Source organism: Podarcis erhardii (genome assembly GCF_964252035.2).
Source record: "Podarcis erhardii genome assembly, chromosome: 3".
NCBI classification, from domain to species: Eukaryota; Metazoa; Chordata; class Lepidosauria; order Squamata; family Lacertidae; genus Podarcis; species Podarcis erhardii.
In genome coordinates, this window is record NC_138507.1 from 83,462,078 (window position 1) to 83,477,967 (window position 15,890).

At 42.3% G+C, this 15,890-nt stretch overlaps 1 protein-coding gene across 1 annotated transcript; it reads right to left on the minus strand.

The window, feature by feature from the left end:
• Nucleotides 1–5,459: 5,459 nt before the first annotated feature.
• On the minus strand, nucleotides 5,460–14,157 carry LOC309338723 (sulfotransferase 6B1-like). Its single transcript, XM_081856044.1, has 7 exons — nucleotides 13,864–14,157; nucleotides 12,786–12,904; nucleotides 11,410–11,499; nucleotides 10,936–11,062; nucleotides 9,469–9,563; nucleotides 8,300–8,456; nucleotides 5,460–5,703 (listed from the first exon to the last, which is right to left on the minus strand). Exons 1-7 carry the CDS (start codon nucleotides 14,063–14,065, stop codon nucleotides 5,573–5,575), a joined length of 921 nt encoding a protein of 306 aa, XP_081712170.1. The 5' UTR covers nucleotides 14,066–14,157; the 3' UTR covers nucleotides 5,460–5,572.
• Between the last annotated feature and the right edge of the window lie 1,733 nt (nucleotides 14,158–15,890).

Consider the following 15,890-nt stretch of genomic DNA (forward strand, 5'->3'; position numbering starts at 1 on the left):
CTAAACAAAACAAAACAAAAATAATTTAAAAACATACATCATTCCTTTTCCATATTCTAACTTTCATTCCCTTATATCATCGACCTCCTCTCACCTCCCTCTTTGTATTCCACTTCCATTAATTGTTTTAGCAATTCCTTTCCATCTTTCTCCATTTTCTATCATATAAATGTCTTAACATATTTTTAATCTTATTTCCATTAAAATTGGTATACTTATTTAAACTTAACTCCTTATAGCATTTCTACTAAGGCCATAATAATTCATTCCAACCTTTTCCTGTCACTCATTAATTTTACAATATTTCTATATATAGACTTTAAATTTTCCAATCTTCTTCCACCATCTCTTCTCCCCGGTCTCGGGCTCTGACAGACACTTCCGTCCACTCCATACAGTCCATCAACCTGGAGATCTTATGTCAGAGGCTCTTAACTCTTTTCACGTGGGGCTTATTGTGTAAATAATGTACCGGTATATAAAACAGACATTTCAGGGGAACTGACATGCCTCACTACTATGAGCTGAATAAAGATCATGAAATCCACACTCAACTCCGAGTATATTTATATAAGGGCTTGCATGCATGGCTCGGGGTCCTTCTCCTCTCTCCTGCGTGTGTGGGGAGCACCCTGTTGCAACAGCTTTAATAAAGACCAGGCTTATAGCCACTTTGCTTTTGTATATCCTGGTCTGGTCTCTGTTCATTTCCCGAGTGGTTTGAGCCTTCAAAGGTACGCTCTCTCCGAAGGTCCAGTCTTCCTTAAGAAGCTGAACCCCTTGAAAGGACCCCTCAATAGTCTTGTTTCACCAGCGAAAGCAACTGAGCCACATCCTGACCACTAGTTGTCCCAGTTACAGGTGTAAGCAAGTTCTTTACCTGCTGTCCTGTTTATGAGCATCCTATCCACAAGCTGTTCTAACTACTAGTGTAAGCGAATCTGGGCTTTCTGAGGTTGTCTTGCAGGTGCAAGCATTATGGCTTATGTGATAAAGCAACATTATCATTTATCATACCTTTAAATCAGGCGTTTGTTGGCGGCTTACCTAACAAGGCTTTTTAGGGATTAACAAATGAAGCTTTTAAAGGGATTAACAAACCATAATCCTAGGTTTGAGTACAACAAGTACCCAAGATTAAATCTAGCTCTTTCAGAGTCTGCATCACATTCAGCAGGGGTGGGGTGCCTTCTGAGATGAGGCCCTGCCTATGCTGCTGAAGCCTGCTCACATTTTCTTGAGTTCTTTTCCCTTGAAAGTCACTGACATTCCCTCTACCCTTGTGGCATGTTGGGAAGAGAGGGTAATTCAGAGATTCCCAGTGCTAGGGGATAGATTCAGATATTCCAACTGAGCTCTAGCTTCAAGCAACCTCTTTCTGGAGCCCTGGAAAGCTTAATGCAGTAAGCCCTCCAAGCTTAATGGTGTCTATCAGCTGTGTTTGTCCCACTTGTCCCAGGGGCACAGCAAAAGAGGAGCAATCAGGTACCAGGCATCAACATGCTGTTCAAGCCTGAACAATAAGCCAGCAAGCCTGACTCAGCATGATGTCTGAACATTCCTTCTGATTATTCTAATAAATGATAATGAACAGTAATCTATGGCTGCAATCCTAATGTACACTTACATAGGAATAAGACCCATTGAAATCAATGCAACTGATTGGCATTATCAGGGAGCATTTCTCCATGCGGTATCATTCTAAACATAACCAGGTCTTTCTTGTTGGGCCCTTGTCCCCTAAATAATTATTTAAACATTCCCATTCTTCTTTCACCATTTTTTTAGGTTTATCTCTTATTGCACCTGTCAGCTTTGTGAGCTCCAAGTACTCGCACAATTTGACTACGCATTCCTCTTTAGTGGGTGTATTTTTATCTTTCCAGTGTTTTGCCACTATAACCCTTGCTGCTGACGTTGCATACATAAATAGCCTGGTTTTATTTTTTGGAATATTATCTGAAACCATTCCTAGTAAAAAATTTTCCAGTTTCTTGCTAAATGTAGTTTTTATCAATCTCTTTATCTCTTCATAAATCATGTTCCAAAATCTTTGTATCTCTAGACAGGACCACCACATATGGTAGTATGTTCCTATCTGTTCCTTACATCACCAGCACTTGTTTGATTGATTTATTTTTGCAAATTTTACAGGGGTTAGGTACCACCTATAGTACATTTTCATAAGATTTTCCTTATAAGGAAACAAGCTGTGAATTTTATAGTTTTAGTCCATAATTCATTCTAAATATTGGGTTTGATCGTATGTCCCTGGTCCCTCTCCCATTTTACTGTAATTTCTTTGATATCCTCCTCCTTTCTTTGCCAATTCAAAAGTAGTTTGTACATTTTTGAAAGTGTCTTTTGATTATTATATAAAATATCCTTCTCCAGATAGGATATTTTTTTGTCAAATCCTTTGGTTCTTTTATCCTTTTCAAGGGCGGCTTTTAGTTGATAGTACTCCAGCCAGGTTATTCCCTTCTGTTTCAATTCTCTTAGGTCCTTTATTTTCGGATCACTACTTATTTCCTCTACTAAATCCTTGTATGTTAACCAATCGCTGTTCATATTTAATCTATGAACCGACATAGATTCCATCGGTGACAGCCACCATGGTGTTTTGGTTACTACTGATTTTTTACTCCTCTCCCATACTTCATATAATGCCCTTCTCACAATATGATTTAAAAATGCTTTGTGGGATTTAACCTTGTCATAGCCTATGTAGCCATGCCACCCGTACACAATATCCCATCCCTCCAGATCTAGGACTTCCGTGTTTTTAATTAATATCCAGTCCTTAATCCATGTCCAGCTCGCTGCCTCAAAGTACAGTTTAAGGTCAGGGACCGCAAAGCCTCCTTTTTCCTTCAACTCTTTAGTAGCTTAAATTTTATGTGTGGTTTTTTCCCTTGCCAAATAAACTTGGCAAGGTCTTTCTGCCATTCCTTAAAACACTTTACGCCTCTAATTATAGGTATTGTTTGGAACATAAAAATCATCTTTGGCAAAACCATCATTTTAACTGTGGATATTCTCCCCCACAGGGACAAATTCAATTTTCCCCAAGTCTCTAATTCTTTTTTTAATTTCCTTCCACTTCTTCTTGTAATTATCCTTATATAAGTTTATATTAACAGATAGGTAGCCGTGTTGGTCTGCCATAGTCAAAACAAAAAAAATTCCTTCCAGTAGCACCTTAAAGACCAACTAAGTCAGTTCTTGGTATGAGCTTTCGTGTGCATGCACACTTCTTCAGATACACTGAAACAGAAGTTTCCAGACCCTTCTATATAGAGAAGGTGGGGAGGGGTATTACTCAGAAGGGTGGTAGGAATGGGTGATTGGCAGATAGCTGTGATGAGCCTGTTGACGACTCTTAACGACTGCAATAGGTCTTACAGGAGGAAGCAAGGGGTGAAAAGGTGAAAAATGGCTTTGTCATGTATAATGAGATAAGAATCCAAGGTCTTTGTTCAGGCCAGGTTTCTCCATGGTTTTAAGTTTGGTGATAAGTTGTAATTCAGCAGCTTCTCTTTCCAGTCTATTTCTGAAATTCCTTTGTAGTAAAACAGCTACTTTGAGATCTTGTATAGAATGTCCTGGGAGATTGAAGTGTTCTCCTACTGGTTTCTCTGTCTTGTGATTCCTGATGTCCGATTTATGTCCGTTTATTCTTTGGCGTAAGGTCTGGCCTGTTTGTCCAATATAGAGAGCTGAAGGACACTGTTGGCATTTGATGGCATACACAATGTTAGACGATGAGCAATTAAATAGTCCCGAGATGGTATGTGTGATGTTGTTGGGGCCAGTAATGGTGTTGTCCGGGTGTATGTGGCAGCAAAGTTGGCATCTGGGTTTATTGCAGGCTCTGGTGCCAGTGTCCGTGTTAGGTCTGGTTGTAGTATTATTGTGGGTTAGGAGTTGTTTAAGACTGGGTGGCTGTCTGTAGGCAATGAAAGGTCTTCCTCCCAGAGCTTGAGAAAGAGAACTGTCATTGTCCAGGAGAGGTTGTAGATCTCTGATGATGCGTTGTACTGTTTTAACTTGGGAGCTGTATGTGATGACTAGAGGTGTTCTGTTATTTTCTTTTTTGGGTCTGTCTTGCAGCAAGTTCTCTCTGGGTATCAGTCTGGCTCTGTTGATCTGTTGTCTAACTTCATCTGTTGGGTATTTTAGTTCTAAAAAGGTTTGCTGTAGATCTCTTAGGTGAGAGTCTCTGTCTGTAGAATTGGAACAGATGCGGCTGTAACGTAGTGCCTGGACAGTGTATGACGAAAGAGACAAAAGGTCTCAGAGACAACGGTTACAGACAGGGCACCGCAGACTACTGAGACCGCAAAAGGGTAGACCGAGGCAATGTTGTTCAGACAGCCGTGGCTTTGTCTGTGAGGGGTGTGTGTGCTCCGCACCCCAAGGTCACACGTGCAGGCAGGCTGAGGCTGCCTGCGGGTGGGGAAATGTGCTCCCTCCGAACCCCACTCCGCAATCATCCCTACAAGTGAGAGCTGGACCATAAAGAAGGCTGATCACTGAAGAATTGATGCTTTTGAATTATGGTGCTGGAGGAGACTCTTGAGAGTCCCATGGACTGCAAGAAGATCAAACCTATCAATTCTGAAGGAAATCAGCCCTGAGTGCTCACTGGAAGGACAGATCGTGAAGCTGAGGCTCCAATACTTTGGCCACCTCATGAGAAGAGAAGACTCCCTGGAAAAGACCCTGATGTTGGGAAAGATTGAGGGCACAAGGAGAAGGGGACGACAGAGGACGAGATGGTTGGACAGTGTTCTCAAAGCTACCAGCATGAGTTTGACCAAACTGCAGGAGGCAGTGGAAGACAGGAGTGCCTGGCCATGGGGTCACAAAGAGTCGGACACAACTAGATGACTAAACAACAACAACAACAAACATATGGGGGGGATGCAACAGATGTATGTAGCTTTCCTATGGCTCCATATACACAGGAAGGAGTTTATAAAAGTAAACATTTAAGGAGTTGGGTAATGCAGCAACTGAATAGGTGAGTGTGAGCACTGCCGGAAGAAGAAGAGTGCGGGGGGAGCGCACCACCCCTGGCAGCGCGATCCTAGCAGGGTGCCATCGCCCAGCCTGCACTGGGCACCAAGGCCCCGCAGGCGGCGTGCCCCGCCCCCAGGATGCTCGCCAGCCCCGCCCTGCCTGCTCTCCGTCCCCCGGTGCCAAAGCATGAAGCTCCGCCACTGACTGTGAGCGCTACAAATATGAAAAGGGCCAAAGCAGTTTCAACTAATTCAGCAGAATTGTACATCAACATGGGTCAGTGGGTTTTGGCTCCACAGTAGGAGTGAGAAGAATAGGATATGAAATAGGACATAGTCATTAAAGAATAGAAGAGATCACTGCCGCAAAATTATTTCATAGCACATCTTCATGTTCTTCCCATTTAGTATGTTATAATTTGAGTACATGACCTGAAAGCAAAAAAGACTGAGAACATTTTTCCCCCGTGCATAAATGTATCTAGCACTTAAACATTATTTTATTCTTAACAGAAAGGCTTCAGATAATAACCTCCAAATCCAAGGTTTTAAAATTTACAATATTGGTCATATTTTAGCTTTGCACCCAGTTTAGTTCCTGCTAAGCACTCTTCAAATTTTGCATCCATTTCCTGGCTCTGAGCTTCAGTGAACAAAGTCTTCCAGTCACCCACAGCACCTATAAAGAAACAATGAAAAATGAATCTCACTCTTTATGCCTTCCTGTATAGAGATTTAGATAACAGTTTTATGGTTTCTGAATGTTGAAACAAGTGAATGTATTGTCATCTGTCTCATCCTGCAACCCCAGGCACACTTGCTTGGGTGTAACCAAGGAAAGACATTACTAACATGCATCAGATTGGGGCTATCTGGAGATGTCAACAGCGAGTGACAGAAACAACTGTGAGGTATATAAGCAGATGCGACCAACAGTGGGTCCAATGGTCAAGGTGGCGGTTTCTGCATGCGCTGTAGAAGGAAGTGAGAGGCAGATTGGGTTTGTCAACCTGGGAAGGTAGCCCATCTAGGAGAAAACTCTGATCCTAAACCACAGCTGCCTTGCAGAATATCTTTGAGAGAAGCAAAGGCTAAGGGGTGTATTAGATTGGGTGTTGGCAGTTTAATATTTCTCCTTTAGGTTAGTTGGAAAGACCGGTTTCCTCACCTTGGTTAACCTTGTTACTCTTAGATAATGGACAGTTTTGTAACCATCTCCCTGCCTGGAGCTGCCCCAAGCCACCCAGCCTCTAGATTCTCTGAAAACTATTTGGTTCTGAGCTCCAGCCAATGGCGTACTATGGATTACTAGCACCTGGACAAGGCAGCAGCATACCCCACACATCCCTCAATATGTGGGCGGGTTTATTAAGTGAACTAGGCTCTCTTAAGGGGGCACACAAAGTTCTGGAGTTGTGGTGCTTCACTGGCAAAAGCGCAGAGCGGCTTTTTTTAGCTGCGGTGCAGAGGGATGGCCAGAGAGTGGGGGGGGGGGAGAGGTGTTGGGGGTGAGTGGTGACCTGCCTCTACAAGGGGTGCGAGAAGAGAAGAGGAAGTTTAAAAAAGGGGATTCCTTCCATGCCACCTTAAACACCATGCAGGTGCTGCCGCCGCCACACAGCTTCAGTTCTGAGGCAGAATCAGGTTCCTGTGGCTGTAGGGGAATGGCGGGGGGGGGCACACCAGGGAAGGAGGATGCTGAGTGGCTTCTCTCTCTGAGGTGCAGCTGCGGTTCAGCAGCTTCAAGAGCTCAGATGAGCGAAAAGTGGAAATTTTGGGCTCCTAAGAATTTTGCACCCAGGGCAACTGCCTCTATGGGGCCCCCATGCTATGCCACTGGCTCCAGTTCCATCCCTGGATCTGCTTTGTTCTGTGTTCCTTGACCCAAATATTGTAATTTCCAAGCCTCACCCAAGTGCTAACATTATTAATTCTGGCAAACGTCACACATTCCTGAACCGGATGCAGATCGTGGAGTGCAGTCCACTGTGATTAGAATTTTTTAAAAACTGTTTTAAGTTGTTTTAAACTGCTTTTTTTTTCTTAACTGTACTGTTTCATTATTTGCTGCCCTCGGCTCATGGCTTTTATGCTTCTTATTCCACATAACTGGCAATTATTGGCAGGAGACAATGCAGAAAACTGTGATGTCGTGGCACAGGTAACTTCCACTTTTGCAGAAGCTGCTTTGTTACAAACAGCTGATTTGGCCTATTTAAAACATGGCATGTGCAAACTCTACTGTGGCTAATCTGTTTACAGTCATAACACTTAGGCATTATTTCTATCCCAACCTACTTGGAAATAAGCCCCACTGAATTGCATCTATCCCACTGTGCAATCCTGTGCTTGTCCACCTAGAACCTTTCAAGTTCAATAAGATCCCCAACTCCCAGATCACTTAGACCACCATTCACAGTTTTAGTTGTCTTGTTTGATTATTGACATAATAAAACATGAGCTGCCCTGGACTCATGGTTTTTATGCCTCGTACTCTACATAGTTGGAAGCTTTTAATGTTTAATAGGTTATTGTATTTTAGTGTTTTGTGGGAAGCCGCCCAGAGTGGCTGGGAAAACACAGCCAGATGGGCAGGGTATAAATAATAATAATAATAATAATAATAATAATAATAATAATAATAATAATAAATAGGAGAGAATGCAGAAAACTGTGATGTCACAGCACAAGTAACTTCTACTTTTGCAGACTAATTTGGCCTATTTAAAATATGACATGTGCAAACTCTTCTGGACCAGAAGACTTCCTTGTTCTAATTATTGCAGAATGGTCTTACAGAGGCTTTATAGGGGTTCTCAGTGTTTTTGAACTTTGGTTCTATATGTGGGATGGGAGTGAGGAAGAGGGAAATGGAGCAAAACTATTTTCAAGATACAGTGGTACCTTGGGTTAAGTACTTAATTCATTCTGGAGGTCTGTTCTTAACCTAAAACTGTTCTTAACCTGAAGCACCACATTAGCTAATGGGGCCTCCTGCGGCTGCTGCCGCGCCGCCGGAGCACGATTTCTGTTCTCATCCTGAAGCAAAGTTCTTAACCCAAGTACTATTTCTGGGTTAGTGGAGTCTGTAACCTGAACCGTATGTAACGTGAAGCATGTGTAACCTGAGGTACCACTGTATTGACAAAATACTGTATAATGTTTAGTTGTCCCCCCCCCCCCATAAATGGCACCGCTAGAGGGCGCTTGTGTTACTGGAAGAAAGAGAATTCAGTGCAAACGAGTGGCATAAAATCAATACAGTACTGCAGTACCTTTCCTGAAAAGGACAGGAGCAAACCGACCATGTGTTTCTTCAGATTTACTGCTCATTGCTTGGAACGTAGAGCTCTCTGCAACAGACTTAATCATTTCATTAGACAGAGGCAGCTCATAAAATTCAGCTATGCGCTTCACTCCTTCGTGAAGATTCTGGAAAATAACAGTAAAGTTAGTTATGATTTCATAAATATATTTGGTACAAAGGTAGAGCCCTAAGACTCAATAATTGGGCAGGCTAAACATCTAAATAAATATATTCATAAATGTATGTGCTATAGCTTCCTAAAGAGGTACATCTGATATTAGCAAAAGAAGTGCAGTGTGAAAGGAAACGTAGAAACATTGTCACAGCGAAGGTAAAGGTAAAGGGACCCCTGACCATTAGGTCCAGTTGTGACCGACTCTGGGGTTGCAGCGCTCATCTCACTTTATTGGCTGAGGGAGCCGGCGTACAGCTTCCGGGTGATGTGGCCAGCATGACTAAGCCGCTTCTGGCAAACCAGAGCAGCGCACGGAAACGCCGTTTACCTTCCCACCAGAGCGGTACCTATTTATCTACTTGCACTTTGACGTTCTTTCAAACTGCTAGGTTGGCAGGAGCTGGGACCAAACAACAGGAGCTCACCCCGTCGCGGGGATTCGAACCGCCAACCTTCTGATCGGCAAGTCCTAGGCTCTGTGGTTTAACCCACAGCGCCACCTGCCTCCCGCCACAGCGAAGGTACCATCATTTAATTTTCTATTTGCTTCTGTAACTTAGATTCTTGAAAAGCATTTCTTTTTTCAAATATCTGCTACCGATCTTTTCCATTTCCAGTGTGTCATATATTCAATCAGCCATATTCCTTTTAATTAAAAAATAAACTTAGTTATTCAAAGTCCCAAATAAACGATAAAAAACCAAAAATAAATTAAGTGCAAGCCTATCAATATGCAAAAAGAGTTTACACCACAAAACTTAATCACACTGGCATAGTGGTGTGCTTAGTATTTAATCAAGTGCAGGGCCATATTTTTTTTAAAAAAAAAAAATTTAAGACATTTAAATATCCAAACCTTCTAACAAAAGAGAAATATACATATAGAATAAAATACTCATACTTAATAGTAGCCATAACAGAAGAAAAGTGAAATCATTATCACAGTTTCTAAGAATGCTCACTTCTTTCAGCTCTTCATATGTGATGATCATTACATTTTCTTCATCCACATGTTTGTCCCAAGCAAGGATATAGTCAAAGTAGGATTTCCAGCAAACTGAAATAAAATGCAAACAGCATATTTCAAAGCATGGAGGGGGGGGGGATGACATCAGAATACAGTTGTACCTTGGTTCTCGAACGCCTTGTGACTCGAACGTTTTGACTCCCGAACGCCGCAAACCCGTAAGCGAGTGTTCCAGTTTGCGAACATTTTTTGTAAGTCGAACGTCCAGCACGGCTTCTGATTGAGTGAAAGAAGCTCCTGCAGCCAATCGGAAGCCGTTCTTTGGTTTGTGAACGTTTTCAGAAATCGAACGGACTTCTGGAATGGATTCTGTTCGAGAACCAAGGTACAGCACTTCATTCATTCACTTTAACCCGACACTGGAGCTATTTTCATGACATGTAAAATCTGTACACAAATCATCAGAAATTGAAAGGAGGCCTAAATTCACTTTGGCATTTATGACTGGCCGTGAACTGGCAGGGTTTCGGACGGGCTCTTCCACAAGCGAACCTGGAGGTGCTGAGGATTAAACCTGGAACCTTCTGCATATGAAAGAGATGCTGCCACTGAACTTCTATAGGTGCCTAGGCCACTAAGGGAATAGAAAGAAGGGTGAGGGGTGTCTTTTACCATATGTGGCTTGTCTGCAAGGCTTTTAAAAACCGTTGCTGCTCATATAAATGAACATAATATTCATTCTTATGATTGAACCATGCAATTGTAGAATTGGAAAGGGACATGAGGGTCATCTATACCTATTATACTAAAGGGCTGGTATAAAATGTCTCAAGAAAAGGGATATTATACATGCAGAAGAGAGCAGGTGCAGCCAGAGTTTTGCTTGCTGAGGTGGTTGACTATTTCTAAGTTGTCCAGTTCTTGAGACCAATGTGCGTGTATCTCTTGAAATGGACAGGTCAAAAAACAAAGGTGGTTGTGACTATTTAGAATTTGCCATTTGTTAAGCTCTTAAAACAAATGACATGATTGCTGCAGAAGTCCTGATGTCATGGGGGAAATCCTGCATAAGTATGTTCAGCATTGACTAATCAGAAATTAGAAACATGGGTCTGAGCTCTAAAACTCCTTCAGATTAACTGGGTTCCTCCTTTGTGGTAGGCAATAGCCCTCTGTGCCACTGTAAGATTCCAGTTTTTTATTAAATATGAACCTCCCTAAAACCTTTTGATGAAGGGCAATATATAATCTAATAAATAATAATAATAACAACAACACAATCTCATTATCAATTGATGATGCAAATCTGAGTAAAAGAAACATCGACTGTGGGCTTTTTCTTGCAATCAAGAGCCCTGCTCATTTGAAACTCGTTTCCCTTTCATCTGAAAAGACATTGTGCACAAATACTTTGTGGGAAGTTTCAGAAATACAAAAAGTGAGAACTTCTAATATGATATACCTTCGCCACTCATGAACTTTGGAAAAAAATCATCCCAAGAACCGACATCTGGAAGAACAGGGTTTTTGATGTAAAAATGGTAATAGGATACAGCAGCATCTTTGGGATTTCGGAAAACGACCAGCATCTATTTAAAAAGAAAGAAAGAGATATTAGATTTTGTTGCTTAAAGCAAGTTATGTCATCCGGTGATATGAACTACAGTTGACTAGCAACTTGCGCAGGGGTTAGGTTCCGAGAATTGCACGTGAACCTGAAATCTTGTGTAGCCACAACAACCCCAGAACCTCAGAACCCCAGAAATGTGTAAACACCCCAAACCTTCCAGGGCTGGAGCATCAAGCAGGCCATTGGCCCCCATGCAAGGCAGAGAGCTGTTATGCTCTCAGTCTTGCTTGCTGGGCTCTGGGAGAGAGCCTCTCACACAGGTTTTAGGAGACTCCTTCAATATCTCATAGGAGCCTAGTCACTTACCTTCACCTTTTTCTCAATAAAAGATTTGGGAATGTTATCATAATGGAGATGTGTAGAAATAATACGCGGAGAAGGCTGCTTTTCCAGCTCCTGGAATGAGAATTAAAAGAATGTTGATCTGTTGTTGTCATTTCAGGATCTAGGGAAGTTGTTATTTCCTCCTTTTTATTGATTCATATAATTGGGGGGGGGGATTAGTACTTTGAGTTACATGATAAAAATAGAAAACAACTAAGTAAACAATGGGTTTGGAGTAGTAGTACTACTACTACAATTATACAAATCTATGATTCTAAATACTCACTCCTACCCCCATTTTACCTCATAAACTTATTAAAGTCATCTCCCCTCTTCATGGAAGCACAGGAATATTAGTAGCAAGGATTCCCAGTGGAATAGCTGAGTTAGCCTTTCACAGCAAAAATGATGACTCATCATCATCATTTATTTATACCTGACCCATCTAGCTGGGTTTCCCCAGCCACACTGGGTGGCTCCCAACAGAATATTAAAAACACAATAAAACATCAAACATTAAAAACTTGCCTAAAAAGGTAAAGGGACCCCTGACCATTAGGTCCAGTCGTGGCCGACTCTGGGGTTGCGGCGCTCATCTCGCTTTATTGGCCGGTCATGTGGTTTCCAGGTCATGTGGCCAGCATGACTAAGCAGCTTCTGGCGAACCAGAGCAGCGCACGGAAACGCCGTTTACCTTCCCACCAGAGCGGTACCTGTTTATCTATTTGCACTTTGACATGCTTTCAAACTGCTAGGTTGGCAGGAGCAGGGACCAAGCAATGGGAGCTCACCCCGTCATGGGGATTTGAACCGCCAACCTTCTGATCGGCAAGTCCTAGGTTCTGTGGTTTAGACCACAGCACCATCCGCGTTCCCCCAAAAAACTTCCCTATCACACCTTAAAAACTAACAGATTTTAGCATGAGAATCAGATACATTGTTATCCTGAGTTGCAATTATATTTACAGTATACAGGCTTGAGTGGTGTGGCCATAAAAAGTGGTGTCAGGGGGAAATGAAATGCAAAAAGTACAGATTTTAGGGATAATTCACTGTTTTTGAGAAGCACCTCCATCAAGTAAATGGTTATGTCCTCTGAGGAACATAGGATGACACGTATATTCTATTTTGCTTTCCATTTGTAAATTGATTTTTAATGAAAAGAGATATATTAAAAGCTGATATAAATGAAGTATATTTTCTGTGTTTATTGAAAATTGGCTTCAATGTTCAACAAATCTAACTCTATCTCTTATGTATGTTACACAATCACATATAATAGCTGTAAAGTGTCCGCCTTCTGTGTGGCACATGTAAGCACTGATCATTTGCTAGAGTAACTTGGAAATCATGCCAACCTGAAGTTTTGTGGGCGGTCCAAATTCAAGTATTGGGCAGTTTTCTAGTGGTGGTAAGTCCTTGTAACTTGGAATCACAGCTATCAAGTCATTTACTATTTTGAGCATCCAGTTAGTACCTACAACATAAAAGCAATTAAGACATATATGGTTTGCTGGAGCTTAAGTTACGCAACCAAATGCAAAGTTATGTTCATGTATGCCAGTCAACTTTAATCACAGATTTTCAACCAGAGGGTCACAAGACCACACCAAGTGTCACAACAAAGCCATAGACACCATGCAAGGTTTGTTTGTCAAATTGCAACAGAAGGTACTTTCAAATGACAGCTTATTCATTGTGCACGCAGGTGCTCATGCATGCAGGTTTTCAACGGCATCCAAAATCCCCATTTACCATTTCTGATAAGCACAACAAAACATGGAAATGATAAATCCAGATTAAATGGCTGTTGCCACCATGCAAGCCCCTTGGCTGGCCCTGGAAACTGCAGTCTTTTATTCCCTCTTCTTATGTGAGACAGCTTCCTCCCCACTTGGCCCCAGCCCAGCCTTGCCGCAGCCTCCTCCCCACCTGCTGTTGGTAACATGCTGCCTGGCTTTGGAAGAGACTATCCTTTTCATTTCAGAGGCCTCACTGAATAACATGGAGGATGGGTTGTAACCAAGGACTTATGAGGCACACATCTCCTCTCCACATAAAAGAGGGCCTTGAGTCGCTGCTCATGACTGTTGTGGGGTGCTCAGCCACTAAGTGAGGTGTGAATCCAGGCACCCCAAAATGTATTCACCTGGGACTCATTTCAGTTCATTTTGGGTATCAAATAAACACTGGTTTCCTTGTTCAAACTTTATTTGATGGCACTTCCACACGACAGCTTATTATTCATTGTGGAGTCAGCTGCTCAGGTTTGCAGGTTTTGCATTCAAAATCCCCGTTTATGAAAAGCACAACAAAACATGGAAACTGTAAATCCAGGTTACATGGGGGAAATAAACATATGAATCGTATGTGATCAGATAGCAATTGGTAACCCAATCCATTCCTCTTTAATTCCATTAAAAGCTGGATACTCACCACATTTTGGATAAGCAGCAATCAGCCTATCGTCCTTTCTCGCTTCCATGGCTGCCACTGCTTCAAAGGTCTCAAGACTACAAAGGCGTTTTGGATACAGCACTCCTCTGAATGTAAACAGCAGCTCCTCATTCTCCTTAGTTTGAGTTGTAGCTAAAATATTGTCTATATTTTCCACAAAACGCGGCTTTTTCTTGGCCATGCTTTACTCTTGTAGGCTGTCTCGGTCTTGTCACATTCCCTTTCAAGAGACAGACTTGGTTCTGCATAACCAATCGTTGCACTATAACGATATATTGGAGGACCTAGCAATTCTGAATCACAGGAACTTGTACACTATGTACCCAATTGAGCTTCTGACTTGGAACTGTCCCATTTTATGAAAATATGAATTACACAATATTGGCTGAGCTGGGTGCTTTCTCAGGGGAAAAATCACTTGGAAATGACATTGCAACACCCGAGGCCCTGTAGGAGGAGAAAAGCAGCCTGAAACCATTCCATTAAGTAGCTCCTTGTCTCTTTATGTAATTATAGCAGAGTGCATCCTTTCTTCTTTTGGTATTCTTTGGGAACTCTGTGTGACAAGCATTATAGAGCTTAAGAATGTGCTCTAGAATTTGAAAGTGCATCAAGTAAGATATGAAACAGGTTTCTGGCATTCATATATCCACTTATTGGATTCCCACAGAAAGGTTCATTTCCGATTATATGGGATGGGGTGAGAATGCAGGCTCTTATTTTGTTGCCAATGGCATCCTTTGGTTCCTGAAAGAAACTTGCATGCACCAGGAGAACCCTAACCATCCATCTGGAAGCACCCTTTGTTAACCACACTGGGAAGTATATTGCAGGGGTGGGAAGCTATATATCCTACTAAAGAAATAACTGTTAAGTGTGTTTAGGATTACAGCCATAGTGTGCCAGTAACGCCACCCATAATTTTGTCTTAACTGTTGTTGCCTTATTGTCAGGAATGATCCATATGGACAAGGGCCAATGCTTTAGGTGGCAGCAGAGCTGCTTATATTAATGCAAGAGCTTTGCTCACTCTTTTGGGCTGTGCTATGCACATTGATGCGGGTGGCGCTGTGGGTAAAAGCCTCAGCGCCTAGGGCTTGCCGATCGAAAGGTCGGCGGTTCGAATCCCCGCGGCGGGGTGCGGTCCCGCTGCTCGGTCCCAGCGCCTGCCAACCTAGCAGTTCGAAAGCACCCCCGGGTGCAAGTAGATAAATAGGGACCGCTTACTTGCGGGATGGTAAACGGCGTTTCCGTGTGCTGCGCTGGCTCGCCAGATGCAGCTTTGTCACGCTGGCCACGTGACCCGGAAGTGTCCCCGGACAGCGCTGGCCCCCGGCCTCTTGAGTGAAATGGGCGCACCAACCCCAGAGTCTGTCAAGACTGGCCCGTACGGGCAGGGGTACCTTTACCTTTACCTTTTTATGCACATTGATTGTGCTGGAAAATCAGTTTTGGAGGACAAGATCTGCACAAACACACCGGAGGGGCAGGGAGATTGTTCTGTCTGCCAGGCAGAACTACTTGCATTGATGGAACCTTAGTGCAATGTTGAATTCCACCCATAGGCTCCCGTTTGAAATAAATAAATAAATAAATAAATAAATAAATAAATAAATAAATAAATAAATAGATAGATAGTAAATTAAAAACTTCTTTTTATGGATGGGGCATGGAAGATTTGGAGAAGTTAAATTAGTCTTTAATAGCTATTATTCCTTCATAAAATGTGTTTGCCAATCCTGCAGCACTTTACTCACGTTCAAAACTGATGGAATTAAACAGGTCCAGATTTGAGGGGCATTTTACTGAACAGGGTAAATTCATAGAATCATAGAATCATAGAGTTGGAAGAGACCACAAGGGCCATCGAGTCCAACCCCCTGCCAAGCAGGAAACACCATCAGAGCACTCCTGATTAGACGTGGCTACTTTATTTTACTTTCTAGATAGGATAAAACTAAATGTTTGTTCAGACATTTAGGATTTCTTAATACAAAATATCTAAA

Bases quoted from the DNA above. Each gene is read 5' to 3' on its own strand.
- LOC309338723 (XM_081856044.1), bottom strand. From the start codon at position 14,065: ATGGCCAAGAAAAAGCCGCGTTTTGTGGAAAATATAGACAATATTTTA. The intron at 11,500-12,785 runs GTTGGCATGATT...TTCTCATTCCAG, and splicing joins GACCGCCCACAAAACTTCAG to GAGCTGGAAAAGCAGCCTTC. The intron at 11,063-11,409 runs GTAAGTGACTAG...CTTTTTAAATAG, and splicing joins TTATTGAGAAAAAGGTGAAG to ATGCTGGTCGTTTTCCGAAA.